Source organism: Lynx rufus, unplaced genomic scaffold (genome assembly GCF_022079265.1).
Source record: "Lynx rufus isolate CCGP_SWC_20201006 ecotype Redwood Valley unplaced genomic scaffold, mLynRuf1.p SCAF_2, whole genome shotgun sequence".
NCBI lineage: Eukaryota > Metazoa > Chordata > Mammalia > Carnivora > Felidae > Lynx > Lynx rufus.
Window position 1 is genome coordinate 38,346,760 of NW_025814834.1, and position 18,968 is coordinate 38,365,727.

Below are 18,968 nucleotides of genomic sequence, written 5' to 3' on the forward strand. Positions count from 1 at the left end.
TGTATGGGCTCAAGGTCCTGCATTCTTCACTCAGAATCTAATACAAATAACTATCATACATTTTCTAGCAGCAAATCATACCATTTTTAAGTTTTAGAATTCACCATAGTTTGCTAAGTTAAACCTCTTTAACTACTTGGACAAAGGTAGGAAAAATGAGATGACTCAGAGGAAAAGCAATTAAGTGCCTGATATAAAGGATGATAAAGTCACAGGCTTGATAGAAACCTTGGAAAGTCACATAACCTAGTAATTTAACAGGCTCACTTGGAAAGGTGTACTTGAACCACTGGGTTGTCTCTGTAGCCAAAGTACTAGGGAGTATCACTTCACATTATGGTTTATAATACTATTATGGGTTGTGGCCAGCATCTGTGAGTGGATTGACCTTGACCACAGTAGAACTACTGCTTTCTTAGCAAATCTTAGACACAATAAAAAAAACAAACAAACAAACAAACAAAAAAAAACAGGTTTAGTGCAAAATTTATGCTGACATTCCAGGTAAGTTCAGCAGTTCCTAAACTATCTTTAGTTGACCCACGTTTGTACTTTTTAAAGTTTTGGCATTAGTCAATTTCTTGGACCTGTCTTTTTCTCATCTTTAAGAATTTTGGATGAATTGTTAGTGGTACTGTTATATCTTAGATACTGAAGTCATAAAACCAAAAAGTCATTTGACATTTGGATGGAAGATCAGCCAGGAAAATTACGCTTAGGAAGCAAAATATCTGCAGCAGAGCGAAGGAAATTTATAAGCATTTCAGTGTAACTATAGGGAAAAATAAACCCTGACAGGTTTCCAGTGAACAAAGGAAGATAAAATGAAAATTAGTTGCATAAGACCCATTAATTCTAATTTGAAATATGAGGTATGTCTTTGACATTCAGTTTATTGAAAGGGCCACATTAGTTGTTTTGTTTTGCTTGAAGTAAACAAGGGGAGGTAGGGAGTGACCCTCGAAACTCTCTTTCTCACACTTTCCTCATCACACATGTTTCTCAACTGTTTTTTCAGAAATAGTGTCCACTGCCTTAAAAATAAATGAAACCAGGGTGATTTTTGGATCCATTTTTTAAAATTTAGTGTGAATTTGGGGTGCCTGGGTGGCTCAATCGGTTAAGCGTCCAACTCATGATTTTGGCTCAGGTCATGATCCTGCATTTCATGAGATTGAGCCCACATTGAGCTCTGTGCTGACAGTACAGAGACTGCTTGGGATTCTCTTTCTCCCTCTCTCTGTTTCTGATCCCACCTCTCAAAATAAATAAATAAACTTAAAAAATAAAATTTACTCTGAATTTAATCAATAGGCCTTACTTCTTTGGTATAAAAGGCTTTGCTTCCTGTTAAAGCATATTCAAGAACCAGTGATCAGATCAAAGAGAGAGTAAGTTTTCTCTTTGTGCGTACTGCCTTCCTACAGGTCCTTCCCTGTGGCCAGACCATACTGACCATCTCCTTTATATCAAGCCCATGACGCATCTCCCTGTGTAACGTTAGTGTGCTGACAGCAGTCTGGGGGTGTTGCTGGCTGTTTTGACCCCTCCAAAAGCCATTCCAGTGGACTTGAAAGACTTCCATGCCCTCTCCAGACATTGTTGCTAGATTTTTGAGTTGCGATGAGACCTGAAAGAGAACCCGTCTCTTGTCCTCTATGATCAAGGAGCTTGTTCAGAGCCTCATTCTTGGCTGGCCTGGAATCTTACTTGTGAGTTGGGTGGGGTCCAGGGGCCTGAAATGATGAAGATATGGTGGCAATAATACATAGCCCATTATATATAATGATACAGCTAATGTTCATTAAGTGTTCACACTGCCAGGTGCTTGAGTAAGCACTCCACATAAATCCTTTCAACCACCCCATGAGAAAGAGGTGCTGTTGTCATCTGCATTTCAACGATGGGGAAACTGAGGCATGGAGGTTGTCACTTCTGTCAGGATACATGGCAGGTTTGTTGAGGAACAGGGATTGGAACACAGCCAGTCTAACATCAGAGACCGAACTCTCAAGCACTACACTTACAAATGCATCTCTGGATGCACGGTGGCATATATTTTTTTTAATTTTTTAATGTTTATTTATTTTTGAAGGAAAGAGAGACAGAGCGTGAGTGGGGGAGGGGCAGAGAGAGAGGGAGACACAGAATCTGAAATGGGCTCCAGGCTTTGAGCTGTCAGCGGCAGAGCCCGACGCAGGGCTCGAACTCACAAACCATGGGATCATGACCTGAGCTGAAATTGGTCACTTAACCGACTGAGCCACCCAGGTGCCCTGCACAGTGGCATATTTAAAAAAATTTTTTTTAACTTGAATTATTTACTCTAAGAGTCACATATCTGGAGTAGAGTCGTCCCTGTGGAAGGATGATTTGCCATTCTCTTCTGTCAGCTGACAATTCTTTGCATTCATTACACATCTGAGAACTGTGAGTTCTTCCATCTGACATTTTCAAAAATGCCCTTAGGGAGAAGAATAGGAAGCTCTTTTCTTTCCTTCTGTTTGCTGGCTTCCTTCTGGGAAAAATCCAGAGGCTCACACCCCCGGACCTGGTGTCTGTCCTCCAGAATGGGTCACTGCACAACCGGACTCGGAATGCTGGTCCCACGTGGGGACATCAGTTGGCTCCCTAAACCAACTGAGCATACTCCTGAGGAACATTCTTTGTGTTTATTTATTTGTTTTGTTACATCACCCTGGTGTTTGGACTTTGTACGGCATTTCTCTACTTCCCTGACTATTCTCTAGTCAAGAGTTATTAGTTCTTCATAACTTTGTTTTTCCAGGATCATTCAGCATTGGTGAGATAGTTGTGAAAAAAGAACAAAAAGAGAAACAAACAGAAAACACACACACACACACACACACACACACACCCCTCTTTTATTTTTATAGGTGGTAGCGGACTACCTCTGAGGTTCAATCACGTTGTTTGTTGTCTGAAGGTATGTTGCCCCAGCCACTGTGTGACACTGTGTGATACCGGGAGGCATGTGATCCAGCCATTTGCACTAGGCAGCTGCCTCAGATGCTGTGCAGCAGGTTACAAGAGTTCAAATGTGATGTTTGCTTCATGGAAGCTTTAAAAATAGAGTTTAAAAAGGAAGAGTCAAGTGATAGGTTAGGATGATTCATTGTGAGATTTTTGACCTTTTGGCTCACAATACTTTTGAGGCAATTTAATAAGATGACCATTCTTTTTATTTATGCAGGAAAAACTAACTTCAGAGGAATGTTTAGATAATGCTGCATAAATTATCCTTTCTGACATGCTTCGCATACTTCTAAATTCACGGATGTTTATTTTCCTCACTGATTATCAGTAATCAATTACCGACATTTAACTTACAACCATCAAATGAATTGTAAAGGTATTTAATTTACAATCCAGGCAAATCTTAAAGATTTTCAGGTGAAAATGGAAAGGTTTGGGGAATAACTATAAAATAGAAATTCATTCATCTAGAGGTCCTACTTTAATATAAAACATATTTCTGAATAACAAATACAATCTTTATTTTTCCACTAGTTAAGATGTTTTTCTGAAATATATTTTAAATGACAACAAATGCATATGTGGAAAGTAATTAAATATATGTTCATAGTTTTAAATTGACTTATAAAATGGTAGTAACAACAGGAAGAAATTTATCAACTCAGCCCCTTACCTTTTCCAATATTTTTCACTCTTTTCTTTCCCTACCCAATATTGGACATATTTGGGGCTATAAACACAGAGGCTGTAACACTTCTTAAGAAAGGTTTGGTGCCTCTTGGCTGGGAAGGACATGGAGTGATGCAGTATTTGTCCAGAGCAAAGGTTTCTCTGGAGTCTGGGAATCTGCCTCTCTCATCTCCCTGGATCAGCTCTAGGGGCTGGTCGGGGGCGGGGGGGGGGGGGAACTTTCAGGCAACCACTGCAGGCAGTTCTTAGATACATGGGCCCTAGATTGCTCTGAGGTATCTGTGGAGACAGTATTGCAAATAGTTTCACGTGTGTCAGTTTATTGTCAGGATATGGGGAAAACCTTTCTAACCTTAATGCAAAATCTAAATAGTATAATAGAAAAGACATGAATTCCAAAAATTCAGAGTAAAAAACAAAGAAAAATGAAAATCTAGGGTGAAAATATTTGTAATACATATTACTGGTAAATGGTGAATCTCCTACATATTTTAAGAGTCCTTGAAAATCAAGGAATAAAAAAACTATACACGTACACACACACACTTAGAAAAATGGTCAAAAGCCATGAATAAATAGTTCATGGAAAAAGATAAATAATCCTTCAGTATAGGAAAAGATGCTCAACTTTCTTATTATGAGAAATGCAAATGAAGACTACACTGAGATAATACTTCCCTCCATCACATGGCAGGTATTCAAAGGCTTGATTAGACTGTGGGGAAAAGGCACTCTCATACATGGTTCGTGTGAACAGTAAAATGGCACAGCACCTGAAGGAAGAAATATGGCAAAATTGAACAAAACTACACAGTTCTTTCTTTGACCAAGAAACTCCCTTTCTAGGAATTTACCCTGAAGATTCACCCCACAAATAGGAAACAACATATGCATGTGTTTATTCACTGCAGCATTCCTGATAATAGCAAAATGATATTTACTACCTAAATGCCCACCCTACCAGGATAAGTAGTATATCCATGCAATGGAAAACAATAAGGCTGTATAAAAATGAGGAAGACCTTCAAGAAGTGATTTGTAAAAGTATATTTAGGAGGTTTTCAGGGTATATTGTTAAGTTTTAAAAAAGCAAGGTATAAAGAGTCTGTGTGTTTATTTTTGCCAAGAGAAACAAAGAAAGCATAAACCAAAACTAATGGAAATGATTAGTGCAGGATGTGGTTGAGAATGAAGTGGAAGGGATGGAAATCAGAGTGAGGCTTTTAAAGAATATAATTTTGACCTTTGAATGTTTTACATGTTGGTAAAATTAAATCAAAAGCTGGTAAAATTTTCGAAAACAGAATCAATGAACTATGTATCAAGTTCATAATATAATCATCCACAATAAAAAATTCAGGTAACTTTTGAACAAAGTACTCCCTGTTTATGTTAAAATCCTCGCAGGAAACTTTGTTGGGAAATAGGATATTTGCACAGTCTTGAAGTACCACCCACAAATTGCTTGTTAATTACAAAGGGGAAAAGACATTTTGCGGTGGAGAGTTCTGGTGGGTGTCACCTTAACCAAGTAATCAAGCCCCCCTTTTTTTTATTGTGTTAAAATATATATAACATAAAAATCTACCATTTTAACTATTTTTAACTGTACAGTTCAGTGGTGCTAACTACATTCACATTTTGTGTAACCAACACCACTGTCCATTTCTAGAACTTTTTCATCTTTCCAAACTGAAACTGTGCGCATCGCATAATCAAAATTTGCATCATCTAGTTGAATATCCTGACCTTATATGTGTGCTGTGGAGATGCAATGGGAAGGGCACATCAACTCTGGGGTGCTCTTGCCAAAAATTCAGCCTGAATCTAATCGAGGAAATAATCAGACAACTCCAGAATGCAGGATATTCCACACAATTCCTGGCTTGGCGTCCAAAGATATCAATGACATAGGAGATGAATGAATGAATGAATGGCAGGAGGACTGTTTTCGATTAAAGGAAACTAGAGGGACATGACGACCAAATGGTAGCAGAATCTTTTATTGGATCCTGGACTTAAAAAAAATAACAGCTATAATACGCATTTTGAGGATAACTGGAGAGATTGGAATATGTTGTATGTTACATAAGATTGTGACATCAACGTTAAATTTCTTAAGTATACTAATAGAATTGTAGTTGTGTAGGAGAATGTCTTTGTTCTCAGGAGTGAAATGTTACGATGTCTAACTTATTTTAAAATGGTTCCTCAAATAAATGAATAGATAGACTGACTGTATTTACATATATATTTATGGAAAGGGGAGAAAAAGAAAGAAATGTAGTAAAACAAAAAGCTGGGGGAAAAGAAGACAAAATAAAATAAATGAAAATACTGTATTATTAAAGGGACTATTGGTGATTAATGTGATAGTTTTTATAAATGTAGACATTTTCATTCCATAGTTTATGCATTTATTCATTTTACTCATCATGTTTTAAACCAAATACTCAAACTACGTAAAATATTTTCCTGAACTTTCTATTCTCTTTGGTTCATATGCTTTAATATAAAGTTTTTATAAAAGTTTTATAAAGTTTTAATGTAAAGTTTTTAATCCAGCAGGTAAAAGTAAAGTGGAATGTATCTTCAGAATTACATTTTATGGAATTTGATTACACTGTTCCTTCAAAGCAGGAATTCAGTTGTTAAGTTTTTAGATCTTTAAATTTTTTTTCTGTTTATTTATTTTTGAAAGTCAGAGAGACAGAGCATGAGTGGGGGAGGAACAGAGAAAGAGGGAGACACAGAATGTAAAGCAAGCTCCAGGCTCCAAGCTGTCAGCACAGAGCCCGACACAGGGCTTGAACCCATGAACTGTGAGATCATGACCTGAGCCGAAGTCGGACGCTCAACTGACTGAGCCACCCAGGTGCCCCTGGATTTTAGATCTTTAAATAAGACAATATGGAAAGACTCTTCCATAGCATTTCTAATAGACTTCCCTCTACGTAGATTTAATAACACTACTACTTTAGATGGTGACCTGATCCCTGTAAAGACATTCTTGTACTTCAGAATAGAGATGTATACAGAGGGGAAAAGAAATCAACATTTGGACAACAGGAGTGACTAGCACAGAATGTAGTGTCTGAATCAACCTGAATCCTTATGTTATCCTGTTTTAAAACATCTCTTTCAGGAGGTGAAATTGACTGTGTGGATAAGGATGGCAACACTCCTCTCCATGTGGCTGCAAGATACGGTCATGAGCTTTTGATTAACACCTTAATAACCAGCGGAGCTGACACAGCCAAGTAGGTTACTGCAAAAGGGATTCTGCCATGCAGTAGATCATTTCCATTTATCTAGGTTAAGGTGGATCTGTACCATTGTGCTAAATACAAATTAAATTTAAACTAAATTAAGGGACTTTAAATGATGGATGCAAGGAAGAGCCAATTTTATTTTCAGCTACATCAGTGGTTTTAACCAAGAGGACTTGAACTCTATTCCTAACTCTACTTTCTAATATTCTGTTCTTCCCAATGTTTATTGTTAGTTAAGCAGAAAGCTAAAACATAATTGGACAAATTCAAATTTTATTCAGGGTGATTGCTTGGTTTTAATGATATAATTATGGGGTACAGTTGAGTCAATCTGCTACATTGGGAAGGGGGACCTGACTTCATTTTACATTTCAATTCAAGAAGAATATACAAAGCAGCTGTATAAGTCTGTCACAATGTGGGGTGCGATGGGAAATTTCAGAAATAAGTCACCTGGTTGGTACCTTCAAGGAGCTCATAATTTTGTTGGAGGCCCAAGGGCCTCTTAAGACAAAGAACCATGCAAGATAGTATATAATAAAGTTATATGAAGCAGGACTTAAGTGGCAAAATGTTTGGTGCAGACAATATACACCATAGAGTGTAGCCATGAAGGAGAGAGTTCAAAGGTGGCCAAAGTTTTCAGAAAAGCCTTTAAGCAGAAGGTGAGTTTTAGGTAGGCTTTGAAGGATGACAATGATTTGGGTAGAGCAGAAGGCAGCAGACATCCTGAGCAGGGAGGAAAGCAGGAACGAGAGTCACAAGAGTACAGTTCCACGATTCTCTGCCCTGAAGTTGTAATCATGTTGCAAGGGAGCCCAGGTTTTCACAGGCACTACCTGGCTCCAATCCAAGCTACCTTGGGTATGAACTGTGTGACCTTGAGCCATTGCTTAAGGCAATGTCTTAAGTCTCTGTGCTTTGGTTTCCTCATTTCAAAAATGGAAGTAATAATAGTACTTGCCCATGGGCTTGTTATGAGGATTAAAGGACATAATTATTAGTAAATCTCTCTGCTATAGGTTAATATCTGTATGAGTTACATAAATATATCTGCTAACATTATCAAACGAGATAATCCATGTTAAAAGCTCTTTGAAGAGTGCCTAGCACATAGGAAGCTATCAGTAACTGTTTTTTGTTTTATTACTTAATGATATGTAGTAGAACCAAATTAAAGAGAGTTTTAAATGACTGAATGAAGAGTATAGCTTTGATCACAGAGACTGTGGGAAAGAAAAACTAGATGTTCAGGAAAACGATATAAGGACAGTGTAACGTAAGGAATTCCATTTTATCTGCCAAGTGTTGTGCAACAGAATTGAAAATCTTGCTTGAGGATGAGCTGAAATTTAAATAGTCCATGGAAGGCATCAGTGGGTTCCAGAGACCTTCTGGGACCCCAGTCCAGTGGTGGGAATAAGATCCAGAGCAGATGACTACGGTATTAAGAGGTTTGCACCATGCTATGGGAATAGGCAGGGAGACGCTGACTCTGTGGGTTTCACAAAAGAGGGGGCATTTCAGCAAAAGGAAGGATGGATAGGTGTTTGCCAGGAGAACAAAACTGTGTGAGGTTAAAAGATAGAGGGAAAGCAAGAAAGGCCATTCCAGGGCGAGGGAACAGTATTTACAAAAGCACAAGCATGTGCATGTGTTGAAGCAGATTCCATGCTTGGCTTACCTGAGGTGTGTGGAGGAATGGAAAGAAATTAGGTGCAAAGGCAGGAAGAGCCACATCTTGAAGGACCTTGCATGTCCCACTAAGGAGTTGGATTCTGTTCTGAGGCATTCGGAAACTGTTAAAGAAGTCTGAGTGGATGTAGGGACGTTTGTGTCTAATGATCCCATTTGTATGTGAGAAAGATCACTCTGACAATAGCCCGGACGTGCAAGAGGTGGTCCAGACCAGAAACACGTGGCAGTCTCTTGCAAATGTCCAGGGAGGAAAAGACGAGGGCTTGGGCTCAGGGCGAGGCTGCGGGGGGTGGAAAGAGAGGGACATGCTGACAAATAGTAAGAGCAGTGGGCTGTCTCCTTTCAGAATAAAGGACCTTTTTGACTGGGATATTGCAAGCTGAAAGAAACAGTTCAGTCTTGTGGAAAGAGTGCTCTTACCAGATTCTGAGTCCTGAACCAGATCATGGCTCCCCAAAGCCAGAGACTGTAAATGCTCAGTGTTCATTAAGCAGAAGTAGACTATCTAGACACATGCACTTCACCTGTGATATGTTAATATTTTCAGTGGTACTTTTGTTTCAACTTAGGGTTACTTGGGGAGTTTTAACCAAACAACCATGATTTTCTGATTTTCTTTCAGATTTGGATCCACATGAGGGATAAATGGGGCCCACTACTTATTTAAAATTTCCCAAAATACATTTACTCAATAAGCCCAAAGTTCATTTCTGGGTAATGATTTTGCCTTCACTTTATGCAAACACACACCATGTGGCTCAAGTGCCTTAGAGATGGCATTGTTGTTCAAGTAGACTTTCCTTCCATTGACTGTGCTGTGTCCTGGGGATGCCACTGAGGCAAACATTGTCCCAGCTTCAAAGAGCCACATCTGCTTTTGTCACAGGGGATATCTGGGGTTAAGAACGCTCCCTGCAGTGGGGGGGCCTGGGTGGCTCAGTTGGTTAAGCGTCTGACTCTTGGCTTCAGCTCAGGTCATGATCTCACGGTTCCTAAGTTCGAGCGCTGCATCGGGCTCTGTGCTAACAGTGCAGAGCCTGCTTGAGATTCTCTCTCTTTCCCTCTCTGTCTGCCCCAGCCCCGCTTGGGCTGTCTCTGCCTCTCTCAAAAGAAATAAACTTAAAAAAAAAAAAAAACCAGAAGGCCTCCTGCAGCAAACTGTGGTTCATTAGGCTGCAATCATGTGTGTTGTGGTGTGTGTGTTGTGTGTGTGTGTGTGTGTGTGTGTGTGTGTGTGTGTGTGTGTGTAGTGCATGGGGAAAGAAATCACTTGAGGGGGAATATCAAAATGAGGTGTGATGTGGGGGTAGTGTTGGAGAAGATTAACTTTGCTAAAGGCCTCCGGAAAATCATTGCGTGATCTCTGGGCTCCTTGTAGATCTATGTAGAGTAGCTTATTAAAGAGGAGGAAAGTAGGACTTTGCTTCTATAAATAAGAAAACAAACAAATCGTATTTATGAAAATTAACCTATCCTCACTCACAAACAATATGACCAAATGTATTTTAAAAGATCTCCATATGACAAATGCTATGGTCCTTACTTTCTTACGAATTTATTTGAACCTCATTCTAGGGCCAAATTAATGTTTTTGGTATTCTTTTGCCTTGTCTGAACTTCAAGTCAGAGCACTTCTGCAACTTGACTCAGTGCTCACACAACTTTATGTGGTGTCAAAGCCCTTTGGTTTTTCTTCTTTAAGTTTTTTAGGTTTGGGGCACTTTTCTCTGGGATTTTAATTTGTCTTCCACCTTACTGATTATGCTCTCACGTGTTTTTCTGCCTCAACCGCAGCAAAATTAGGGGTATTACAGTTACACAGGTAACTGATTCCAACATCTGTTCACTCACTAAATGTTTGTTGAAGGTCTGTGAAGTATAACCCCCTGTGTCCGTTTCTGGGGTTACAGAATTCCCTGCCCTCAAGGAATTTATAATTCCACTGGGGGCAAGAAATAAACAAGCAGTTACAATCATGCATGCAAAGTGTGATGCCAGAATAATTGCTGGGTGCTACTGGATACAGAACATATGTGGAACATGGCAGGGCTGGGGGTGGGGTTTCCAGAAGGAGCAATGGTTACTGAAGATTGCAAGGTGTATAGCGATGAGTTAGGTCATGGGAGTCTGCAGATCTTAAGTGTAGACAAATTGTTTTTATTATAGTGTTACTTGAATATGTATAAACATAAGACCAGATAGAAACTCCTTAAGCTTTTGACTCTATTTTATCAATAAATCCAAAAAAAAATTACAAAACACATGCAAACAGCACTCAACTTTAACAGGCTTACAGTAGTAGCAAACATTCATGAGTGCTTACTCATGCTAAGTTCCACTCTGAGGAGGAATTACCTTCAATTACCACAACAACTCCATGGAGTAAGTGATATGATTATTGCCATCTTATAGGTGAAGTGAATCAGGCACAGAGAGGTTCAGGTACTTGCCCACGGTCACAGAGCTTGTGAGGGGCTGGAAATGAGACTCTGTCCATCTGGATCGGGAGGTAAGGCTCCTCAGCAAGAAGCTTGCTGCCCCTCTATGTAGTGGACAATGTGATAGTGCACAATTTGCCAAAATTCAATCACCTTTTCTATGGAGTTGTCCTGGTAGCCAAGGTGCTGACTCTTTAGAGGTCAGTACATGCTGTGGGAGTAGAGGTTTTGTAGTGGCTTCAAATGCAATAGAGGGACCGTGGGCTCGTCACACAACACAAAGGCCAACTACTGCCAAATTCTGTACATATAGAAGGCTCAGCACACTGCATTATCACTGGCCCTTCCCACGTCCAGACGTCATTTGTCTATTAAGTCCACCTTTCTTCTGTTCTTACTGGCCCCTGCCAATCACAGTAGTTCCACATGGCAGCACTGTGACCCTAAATACAGACTCGGGCGCTGACATCTGGCGGAGGTCTGTAGTAAGAAGGTGGTTGTTGAGGGAAGCCAAAATATGCTTTTATACCACTTGCTTTAGGTTATCATCAAAAGGAAAAGAGAGTTTAACAATTCCCACAGAGAACTCTTGAAAGCCCAAAGGTATTTCCAGTGGCCTCCAGAGATGCACTAACTAGTTTGAGAAAGGCTACGAGAAGCCAGGCAGAAGGATGAATTTCAAGAGGGGACCTGCATGTACCAAACAAAGCCTGGGCAGAAATGAGCCTTGGTTCCTCCAGGACAAAGGGATAGAAGTCCACTGAGATTCTAGAATACTGGCTGGTTAAGCAACACCTTGACCCTGAAGGGACCTTGTAAGCCACATTAGAGTGTTTGGTCTTGATTCCAAAGAAACCACTAAAAGTGTCAGTAGGTTGCAAACAGCAAGAACCAGGCCTCACTGTTGCCAGTTATACCCAAATGCCTATAGCTTAGGGGTGCATGATAATACTTGGAATGACATAGATAAAATTAATAGGAAACTGATTTTTTGATTTGGGTTGATCAGCTGAGTAAGAATCATAAAATCATTTGAGGATCAAAAACCATCACATGTTTTTATCTCACCTGCTCAGTGGGCAAAACTAAATCAATCCACCTTCCCTAGGGGACTTGTGAGATAATTATCATAAAGAATTTTGAAATGTAGGAAGATAGCAGAAATGCTAGCAGATCACAAGTTATTCTTGGCTTTTAAAGAATTACAAACCGAAAGAAAGAAAGAAAGAAAGAAAGAAAGAAAGAAAGAAAGAAAGAAAGAAAGAAAGAAGAGAAGAATGAATCACAAACCTGATTTTAAGAAAGAAAGAATCACAAACCTGATTTTAAGGAATCATTGCCTGATTTCAACTTTAAAACTCATAGACTGCCAATTTTCCAACTAAGCTAATAATAATTTCAAGGGCAATAATACAATACTTGTATGGTAAAGGCTTATCATGGCCAGACCCCTTATTTAGCACTTGGTGTGCATTATTAATTAGCCCTTACAATTGTTCTGTGAGATTGACACTATTATTATATTTATTTTCTGGATGAAGGAATCTTATTTATTTTCTGGATGAGGAAACCATTGTGTACTTCCCAAAGATCCAATAGCTAGCAAATGTCAAAACTAGGACTCAAACCCAAGGTTTCTGATCCCATCACCTTAACCGCAGTGTTTTTTTTAGCATACAGCCAAAGGGAAAGTTCTAGAAAGCACTGGAGGTGGGAAGTGACCGCCGTAGCTCTCTGATGCCAAGGCAAAAGCTTAAAAGAACTTTTATTCTAATCCTGCACGAACCCTCTCCTTACTCCTGATAGGTCCCTACAGTTTATGCTGACCTTATTTGTTCTGAAGTAACTGGGTAGGAGACACAGGTAACAGCTAAATTAGAAATAGCTAATACAGGGGTACCTGGGTGGCTCAGTTGGTTAAGTATCCGATTTCAGCTCAGAGCACAATCTCACAGTTCACAAGTTCGAGCCCCGCATTGGGCGTTGTGCTGACAGCTCAGAGCCTGCTGCTTGCTTTGGATTCTTTGTCTCCTTCTCTCTCTCTCTCTGTCCCTACCCCTGCTCTCTCTCTGTCCCTCCCCTGCTCTCTCTCTCTCTCAAAAATAAATAAAAACATGAAAAAAAAAGAAAAAAAAGAAATAGCTAATACAAATGTTATCTCATTAATTTTATGACTGGTCAAATAAATGTAGCATTTTAGGTAGAATTGGTCTCCTCTCTCCTGCAATTTATGCATTGTTAAGTTTACAGTTATCTGACATCTTTATTTCTTGATCTTCTTTGATGTATACCTGATGAAGTAAGATGATGCTTCTTATTTGACTAAGGCAGACAAACCCTAATTTTCCTGCCAAAGGTTTTATGGCCTTTCCTTATAAGTAGTCTTACTGTATAACAGTAAAGGAATAATTTTATTTTGAAATGCATGAATCATTTCTAAAGTGATTCAGAGATTCTGAATTTAATTTTTATTCTCTTTCCAATCTTGGCCTAATATTTGCCAATAATACTTGAGTCTAAATTAATATGTTTTCAAAACTTAATTGAGGTGGTGATTTTTTATTAACTATGGAATAAAAAACATATACCAAATAGAATTTTTGCTAGGTCTTTTAGAATGGTTCTACCTCCTTTATCTTCTCAAGTTTACAAGTAGCAGGAAAAAAAGAATTAGCTAATGTAGAGTATGATGAATTATCTGAAAACAATGATGAAGTGTATGGAATATGTTACAATACTATTGCTGTTATACTATCATTTACACTTTTTATGTTTTTCCTAATTGGTTTCTTATAGATTTTGATGCTATTTTCTCCAGTTCATTTGCTTGTATTATTGTATATAAAGATATATACTTTTTGTATCCTTAAAAATATATATTTTATTGCATATATACATATGTGTGTGCATATGTATGTATATATATATATGTGTTTAATGTATAAAATTTTAATATATTTATATTTTACATATATTTGTACACATGTTTATATATTTTTATTAAAATTATTTTTTAATGTTTATTTATTTTTGAGAGAGAGAGAGACAGACTGTGAGCAGGGGAGGGACGGAGAGAGAGGGAGGCACAGAATCTGAAGCAGGCTCCAGGCTCTGAGCTGTCAGCATAGAGCCCGACATGGGGCTTGAACTCACGAACTGTGAGATCATGACCTGAGCAGAAGTCAGATGTTTAACCAACTGAGCCACCCAGGTGCCTCTTAAAATTATTTTTAACGAATGAGGAAAGGATCAAAGAAATCTTGAGAGATCCAATCTAATTTCAGGCACATTCTTTCAGGAACTTGAAACCATCCTAGAAAATATTGTTGTTCTCTTGAAAATATCCAGAGATATTCATATATTTTTGCCTTACTTGCCCTAAACAAACAAAAATGGTTAGGTAAAGTCTCGTTGGCTTAAAATTCCATTTAGTAAGGTGTTTTTAAAGCATGTTAGACATTTTACAAAATTACTATGTTTCACTGGAATCAAGAGGGAACAATTTAAATAGCAGCATAGATAGAAAGGCTTCCCTCCCATCCCCCAACTCACTCTTCCTTCCCATGAGCATCAAGGTTGTCACTGGTGCAATTGCTTTTCAGAATTTTTTTTGTAAATGATGAGAGAGGCAATTACAAGGAGTTCTCCTCCACATGACACTGCCCAGAAGACAAGCAAATTGCATCTCTTGATGGATGCCAGCTATTATATACACTGGGTTGGAAATCTCCATATAGGGAAAGAGAAACGAACAGAGGGAAGACTGAACAAAAACACCGATACGCAGAGAAAAGTTTTGACGGAAAGAGAGAGGTGGTTAATTGCTGGCAAACTCAGATTTGGCAAAACACTGCATACCATGAAATATCTGTGAATATGTAGATACTTTCACACATTCACACACATCATAATAGCTTTTAGGATAGCAAATAAAATTCATGTATCTGAAACCTAACAAATTCAAACTGTATGTGGTTTTTAATGCAGTGTAGAATCTGAAAACGGCAACTGTGGCAGAGAAGAAACTTAGGTCATTAATACTGCAGGTGTAAGTATATATACTAGTGTTATGCAGAGGATTTACAAAATCTGAAATACAGTATTTGAATATAACAAGATGCTCTGAGAAATGAACACTAACATTATAAATGCTTATAAGTACACAGGAAACTCCTGATGATGCTGTTTGTTAGGAACTACAGTTCCGCACACGGCTTTGGGTCCTTGTTCGAGGAGAGGTGATGGGCAAGAGGAGGATTTGATTCTGAAAGCAAAAAGCACTGCCATCAGAAGGCTGCCAATCCCTTAAGGGATCATCCTGGGGACTGTTTTATGGTGGGGTATCCGTCCAAAAAGTCCTTTTCTAGATTCTTTCTGTAATACTGTTAGGGAAAATATGCTAGATTGATGAAATGTATGCAAGATAATGTTTACTGCTTCAGCACATTTTCATGACTCGTGTCCTGATGTGGGTTAATGTGCAATATAAAAGTTTATTAGGAAGATGACATTGCACCTGCAAAAGGTAAACATTAGCTTTTATTCTCATCCAAAGTTTTATTTTCTTTTTTTTTTTTTTTTTAAATTTTTTTTTTTTCAACGTTTATTTATTTTTGGGCCAGAGAGAGACAGAGCATGAACGGGGGAGGGGCAGAGAGAGAGGGAGACACAGAATCGGAAACAGGCTCCAGGCTCTGAGCCATCAGCCCAGAGCCTGACGCGGGGCTCGAACTCACGGACTGCGAGATCGTGACCTGGCTGAAGTCGGACGCTTAACCGACTGCGCCACCCAGGCGCCCCAAAAGTTTTATTTTCAATAATACAGTCATTATTAATTCTTAGCAAAGTGCTTAGCACATGAGTCAATAGTATTTATTCATCAATTCAAGGAATAAAACAGGTTGCTGAGTAAAACAGGTTGCTGACATAAAAATTGCTAAGCTGAAAAAAAAAGGTAAATTAATTCTCAGTGTAGAGTCACCATTTATAGGGACTATGTTCTTGAAGATATACATTCCTCGGGGCACCTGCGTGGCTCAGTAGATCATGATCTCACGGTTCGTGTGTTCAAGCTCTGCTTTGGGCTCTGTCCTGACAGCTCAGAGCCTGGAGCTGCTTCAGATTCTGTGTCTCCCTCTCTCCGTCTCTGCCCCTCCACCCCTCATGCTCTGTCTCTCTTGCTCTCAAAAATAAATAAACATTTGGGGCGTCTGGGTGGCACAGTCGGTTAAGCGTCCGACTTCAGCCAGGTCACGATCTCGCGGTCCGTGAGTTCGAGCCCCGCGTCAGGCTCTGGGCTGATGGCTCGGAGCCTGGAGCCTCCGATTCTGTGTCTCCCTCTCTCTCTCTGCCCCTCCCCCGTTCATGCTCTGTCTCTCTCTGTCCCAAAAATAAATAAACGTTGAAAAAATAAATAAATAAATAAATAAATAAACATTAAAAAAATTTTTTAATTAAAAAGAAAAGAAGTTATACATTCCGTGTTGTTAGGGGTTTTTAATTCTGTTCTGGGTTTAGGATTTTATTATTTTAAGAAAATGATTGCACAATTCCTGTCTGAGTGAAAGAATTATAAAATTATTTCAGGCAAGAGTCCCTAAGCGAGGTGTTGTGGATTTCATTTTCATCAGAGAACTTCTAGAAAGGTTGTTGTTCTTCTGCATGTATCTTGAGATCTGTTACCGTTGAGCTGCTCCATTCTTTTCCTCCTCAGGTGTGGAATCCATAGCATGTTCCCCTTACATTTAGCTGCCCTAAATGCTCACTCTGACTGTTGCAGAAAGCTGCTATCATCGGGTAAGTAACCCCATTACCACAGATGAGGCTTAATGTGTCCTGTAAATGAGCCAGACGGCTCTAGGTGTCTGATTAGAGTAAGTGGCTGCCTGCACTTCATGATATTCCTGATCTGGTCTGGGGACAGCTCCCAGCAATACTTGGTGTTGTTACTGTTTGAGTGTCCGTATTCCTGCCCCAGAATGAGAGCCTTGTCTGTTTTTCAAGTTAAAGCTTGGGTGATCCAGAGTGAGAGGCAGGAAGGTATGGCCGTAGCTTACCGGAAGTTTGTTGTAATCAGAAAAAACACCTTCGAGGCTGAAAATGGCGGATTTAACAGTTAATCTTTTCAACAAAGGAAAAAGGGCAATTCCCCACATTTTGACAGTAGAAATGTCATGTTACCTCCCCATTCTGTGGCCTCTGAAAAATCACTACAGTTCGATCCCTTCCACCTATGTTTAATTTTTATTTTTTTAAATATGGGACTGTTTAGAACCAAGAAATTCTTTCTGGTTTGGAGCTTTGCTAATCTTTCTTATCACTGCTTCTGCCAACCTCCATGTATTAAGAAGTTCCTGGCTTTCAAAGGTGATAGAGGTCTGCAAGGCAAAGATTGTTTATGAATTAATTCAACAGACATCCCAGAGGCATTTTTTTTCCTTTTAAGTGCTTTACCTATGGTTGATTCTGCTTTCGCTGCTTTTGGCATGTTTAAAAATAATCCCTGCATGAAAGCATGTTTCCCAGATCTTAAACCAACTGAAAGCTAATAATACACATAAGAAAATATCTACTCCAGCATGTTAAGATTACTCCTTTGCTGTCCATGTTTTCTCCATGTGTTCTGTCTGCCTATTGCCCTACTTATCTCAAATTGGTTTCATAAATTTCTACCCTGGGATTGAAATATGGGGCTGTGGTTCACCCAGGGCTGAATGTGAAAATAAATTCTTCTAGACTTCACGGTTCTTCCTATAAAATTGCCAAGCTTGAGCAGTTACCATTCGTTTCCATGACAACCTCTTTCTGACTACAATTGCTTGCATTCTGGTTTTTCTACTAACTGATTTTTCTGTCTCTGCAATGTTTCTTGTGGTTTAACTAGGACAAAAGTATAGCATAGTATCCTTGTTTAGTAATGAGCACGTGCTGTCTGCAGGCTTTGAAATAGACACCCCAGATAAATTTGGAAGAACGTGCCTTCATGCTGCCGCTGCAGGAGGGTGAGTAGTTAGCAATTTCAGTTGTTATTTCATGACTTAACTCCTCTAATTTATCTTCATTGACTCAAGTTGTCTGTGAATCAAAGTCAATTTCTGTAGTAAGATGGGTAAAGAATCATTTCTACCAACACCAAATATCACTATCACTATTGCACTTGCAGATTAATTGTACGTTTGTTCTTCTAAAGAAAAATTGTTGGCCCATCTCATATAGAAAATCATTTTTCTTGTGTTTTCCGTTCTCTTCCTTTTCCTTATTTTTTTTAAATTGTATGTCTTCAAGCCTTATAGAATGTGTATCTAGCTGATACTCTACCAAAAGAAAATAATTTGAGATTTGTTCCTAAGTTTTTCTTTTTTTGTTGTTGCTAGTAGATGGATGATGCGCAAGGGAATCCAAGATTGAATTAGTTCATGTTTATTTGCAGATATTTTTGTCCTTATTTCAAAGCTGATTTTTAAGTACTTAAATGGTTAAATGTGAACAAAGGTCAAGAAAACCCAAAGGATAGGCAAGAAATGATTTAATCCTTGCCTTTTTTTTTTTTAAGTTGTAGAAAGCATGTTTTAATCAGGTACTCTTCTTCATATCAGTGGTGAAATTAAGCCTCTGATCAATATGTTATTGATATATGACCATATATTGACCAAACATGGCCTCTCTCAGATGACCTTGTTTGGGTAATGTGTTAGTTCTTAATCAAGTTTCTTGTCCTTAAGGAGAAGCAATACCTCCCCATTTGTCATCTGTACATTATCAAAGGCATTACCTCTTTATCAGAGGTGGGTTGACTGTGAAACTTCAGGGCCTTTATTTGCATGGGTCCCTTCCAAAATCTTGTATTTAGTTTTATATTCATAGTTATGTATTA

At 38.8% G+C, this 18,968-nt stretch overlaps 1 protein-coding gene across 2 annotated transcripts in view; it reads left to right on the forward strand.

The window, feature by feature from the left end:
• ANKRD44 (ankyrin repeat domain 44) overlaps positions 1-18,968 on the forward strand; it is a 325,289-nt gene that overhangs the window by 198,989 nt on the left and 107,332 nt on the right. For both annotated transcript variants that reach the window (XM_047083714.1, XM_047083715.1), the window contains exons 10-12: positions 6,833-6,947; positions 16,809-16,891; positions 18,033-18,096. In XM_047083714.1, the coding sequence (XP_046939670.1) occupies positions 6,833-6,947; positions 16,809-16,891; positions 18,033-18,096 (262 nt within the window). The remainder of the gene's footprint in view (positions 1-6,832; positions 6,948-16,808; positions 16,892-18,032; positions 18,097-18,968) is intronic.